This window comes from Lotus japonicus, chromosome 1, assembly GCF_012489685.1.
Source record: "Lotus japonicus ecotype B-129 chromosome 1, LjGifu_v1.2".
NCBI classification, from domain to species: Eukaryota; Viridiplantae; Streptophyta; class Magnoliopsida; order Fabales; family Fabaceae; genus Lotus; species Lotus japonicus.
The window spans coordinates 19417446-19422012 of record NC_080041.1 but is presented as its reverse complement, the minus strand read 5'-3'; the positions used below and the strand labels follow the sequence as shown (position 1 = coordinate 19422012).

Here is a 4567-nt window from a genome sequence, read left to right as displayed (position 1 = left end):
AGGATATATTTACTTTGTATGTATGAAGGTGTAATTTTATAAATAAATAAAAAAAACTCAAATGAGTCGAGTTCATACTCTCGATGTGTGGTTCCCGTGCTATGTTAGGATGTAGTTGCTTAGTTTCTTGTTGTAGTTTTCTTTTCTTCTTTCTAAAAAAAAAACTCTTAATAGGACAATTCATAATAATGATTAATAAAATTAAATCCACTTGCGAAAAATATAATAAGTTCTTAATTTTTTATACTATTTAAATTATTGAACTCTTTTTATGTATTATTTAAATTAGAATATATATTTTTTTGGGGTTAAAATATGATAATATACTTGATAGATGCTTAGATCATATATATGTAATAGAATAAAAATAAGGTAAGGAAATGGATTTTGTCAGATCTAATAGGACATAGTTGATAGTTGTAAGCTACTTTTAAATTTGCCTCTTTAAATTGATACACTCATTTTAGAGGATAAAGTTAGGGGTATTGTTATTCGGACCCATATCTGTTCATGCTCATCGTAACTTGAGAAACCCGAAAACACTCATGTTATTGTTTCTATCGCACTATGAAACAGCGTGACAAACGCATTTGTAAACTGCGTTAGCAAAGCTCTTCTAAGATGCGTTACATACACACTTTAAAACAACGTTAGTGTCGCACTTTGAGAGTATGTTGGTGTCGTAGTTTCAAAGTGCGAAACATTGCAGAACATACCTAAACAGAAAACAGAAGCGTGACAAAATGAGAACAACACAATATATGATAGAAATAGTTAAAAATCACAATGACAAGATTGCAATACAAGGTTACATTACACTATTACAACATTAACATAATCAAACAACCTAGTCATATGTAAGATCTACGATCCCCTCGTTACTTGATGCGTTTTTCTCCGTAACCATATCCATGTATTTACGCATGCGATCCAGGTATGGTCGCTCCCCACCATGAGCGTTTTGAGTACAATGATAGCGCCATTGTAGATTAGTCATTGGCATAGGAAAATCACTTGACATGTGCGCCTGCAAGATGTTGATTTATATTGTTGTTAAATGATCTCTTATAATGAACTATAATGTGTATTCAAAGTAAAAGATAAGACCTTCACCCAGTGGTTGTTGTTGACAAGTAGTAAATCGATAATTTTGTGGTCTGACGGACGTGGCACTAGATCGGTGAGAGGAAAGAAGTTGGAGCACCCCTTAATCAACAAGGTCACGAACACAATCTGACACATTGTAGCAACAATATGGCCCATATACGGCATGCTTAACCACTTCTCCTATGTTGCAATCTCCTTTGAAGCAAGATGCAAGGGTTCCAGCTCCTGTTCGTAATGTTTGTTGGTGTCATACAAATTAAGATAAGTGATATTCCGTGATGTAAGCTCATTTATCATTTCTTGCCGCATGTCATGCCTGTTATTTTCTCCCATACCCATCAAGGAAGCAATTCTCCTATATCCACAATTCCCACATCATCAACATTCACAATGTTCATTACATAATCACGAAGGAATGTGGGCACTTCATGAATGTAAAAACTTTGGGTAGCAATCTCTCGAAGTTTCTCTTTGATAACATGTCTTCTTGGAACAGACCCATATTCAAATATCTTTGATATGACCTCCATCTCTGTCGCAATGCTGAGTCCCAAAACAGGTTGGGATTCATCAGGTGTGGCTGTTGATGCTAGCCTCCTCCAATGTAGGTCCACTGCTAGTAATGGAATAGAAGTGTACCTGCCAATATCACATGAACAAGGAAGGTTGTGTCTTCTCCTGATGGTACAACCGCACTTACCAACCCACACTTTCTCCTTTGCGATCAACGTAAGTGCGTACCTTAAGACCAGACCCTTCAAATTTTCGTACAACTTCTCCTTGAATCTATGCTCCTTGATGAATATACTGGCCTGAAAAGCAGAATTAATCCTTGTATGTTGGAGTAGTGTGCACCTATGGATAGCACTCCAAGCCGCGCACAAGTCACTTTTTCTATCTTTGATGCACGCATTGAGTATTACGTGTGCACCTTCAACCCGTTGCAAATGACTAACATTAATATTAAGGAAACATTTGTTTGAATCAAGTTTGAGTAGATAAGAATGTACTTGTTTGTTGTTGTGTTCCCCATATACATGTAACGGTCAATGAGGTACCTCACAAACTTGTTCTTATACGGCAACCAAGTAGTGTTGATGTATTGCATGAACTTAGATTTCTCCCCACATAGTGAACGCAAGAAGTCCATACTAGCACCAAACTCCTTCATGGAAGTCGAATCCATGACATTACTCCATGCGTCGCTGACTTCTTCCCGCAACTCCTTCGGTTGGATAAACTATTTACTCATAAATATTGATATGTTAATAGTAAATATAGATTAATTTCATATTATTATTTTATAATATTTAAAATTATTTCTCTACTTATATAATAATTTATAATTTAAATATAAAGCACTTTTGAAAGAATAATAATTTTAATAATATTTTTTAATTTAACTAATTATTATTGTTTATTACTTTCCAATACAAAGTTAAAACCAATTCGTGAACTATATAGTTTTTATTAAAATAGGTTGCCTTGAAAAATATTAAAATAGGCTAATTAATAAAAATGTAATTTTGTTAATTTTAAAACATAGACTTATTTATAAAAATGTAAAAAATAAAATTTGATAGAATAATCACTTTTTTAAAAAAGAAAGTTTAGAAAATTAATTTTCAAAAAATTTTATGTATCTTTTATTCATAGGCTCATTTAATAAATTTTTCATTGTTTATATCATATCATATTATTATCGTGTTCAGCTCAAACACAAAATCTGATAAGAGTTTATCCTGCTCTTATCATGTCCTACCTTTATCAATTTCTTTATGATATCATGTTCTTATCCTATCTTGACCACCAAATAACAAATAAACATAAGGCCTACAATGTTTCAAGTTCCTTTCAAAAAATATACAATGTCGAGGATGTTCACTCAATTAAATTGTCCATTGAGAAGAGAGTGAAAAAGTCACATGTAATCTTTCAATTTAACCAAGTCATTTATTGTAAGAGATAGCATTGACCTGTTTGGTAATCATGGTAGGATAAAAGTAGGATAAGTCAAATAATTGGATAATGACAAGATATGATAAGAGCATGATAGACTCTTATCCTATATATCATGTTGTTATTTGCATCTATATAAATTGTAGACCATACCCATGAGAGAATATATACTAGCTAGAGAGAGCATAAGGCTAACTAGCTACAGAGACTTAAAGACCAGCTAAAACATAATGGCTAAAATTATCTATGGATTTCTTCTCATATTTGCCATGACTTATGTCATTCAACTTGTCACTGTAAGTGAACTCTCTTAACTGACTCTTTCACAATCACATGTTACACTAATGAACATGTAATCGCTATTTACTTTCCCTTGACATCATACTTACATGATTTTTTTCTTTACAGGCGGGCGGTGAAGGATCACTTACTCCCGATCGTACTAATTCTATCTTTTAATTTAATTTTATTTGTAGTTAGATAAGAAAATTTTACGCAAATTAATATAAATTATTAATTTTGCTGACCAATCTAAATTATGTTTTTCAGAATGTCCTGGCGCATGCGACGTTCGTTGCTCAGCCACTCAATACAAGAAGGCTTGTTTGACCTACTGTAACTTATGTTGTAATAAATGTTTATGTGTCCCATCAGGAACCTATGGCCATAAGGAAGAATGTCCATGCTACAATAACTGGAAGACCCAAGAAGGCGGACCAAAGTGCCCATAATTCAAGTTTATTTGTGTTTATATATACTGTTGGTCATGCATGCATGATACATTTTTATTAAGAATAAAGTTTATATATATTATCCTTGAAGTTATTCAATTGCTTGAAGATCCCTCTTAAGTTATGGAAGTGGCATTCTCCTAATTGGTTTAAACAAATTTTTTGTTTGACTTTTCTCGTTTAATTTATCTAACATTCTACAACCAATGGTGGTTGCTTTGTTTATAATTAGAAAATAAAAATAAAAAATTGAAAATAAAACCAATATAATTTTATATTAAACATTCAGGAGACTCTTACAGAGAGGTACAGTGGGGGCTGGAGTCTTTTCAGATGGTCGTGGTTTGGTTTTGTATTGGGGGCGCGCTTTTCTTTTATTCTGGTCGTTTTGATCGTTGTTGGCTGTTTTAGTTTTTGCTTTTCGTGTCTGTTCGTTTCTTTCCGTTTTTCGTTGTCCCGCCCATTGTCGAGAGGGCTTGTTTCTCGACTTTGATTATTATATCATATCTTTTGCTCTTAAAAATTTTTTATATTAAACATAAAAATGTTTTAAATCCTTTGACTGATTTCAGTATATTTGATGATAAGTATTCATTAAAAGCAAACAATAATTTTTGCATAAATAATAATGTAGGCGTTAATATTACTTAAAAAATATGTACAGTTTTATTCATGAATTACATACCCTAAAACATATTGTTCAAATAAAAGAATAAATATTAAAGATAAGTAAAATAACGGACAACAATTATAAGAATGAAAACTTCTGA

The 4567-nt window shown here is 32.4% G+C and overlaps 1 protein-coding gene across 1 annotated transcript; it reads left to right on the top strand.

Annotated features, from left to right (window-relative positions):
* Positions 1 to 3261: 3261 nt before the first annotated feature.
* LOC130731687 (gibberellin-regulated protein 12-like) lies at positions 3262 to 3879 on the top strand. The gene is made up of 3 exons (XM_057583947.1): positions 3262 to 3362; positions 3475 to 3505; positions 3616 to 3879. The coding sequence occupies exons 1-3, from the start codon at positions 3297 to 3299 to the stop codon at positions 3795 to 3797; spliced, it is 279 nt and encodes a 92-aa protein (XP_057439930.1). The 5' UTR covers positions 3262 to 3296; the 3' UTR covers positions 3798 to 3879.
* The last annotated feature ends 688 nt before the right edge of the window (positions 3880 to 4567 follow it).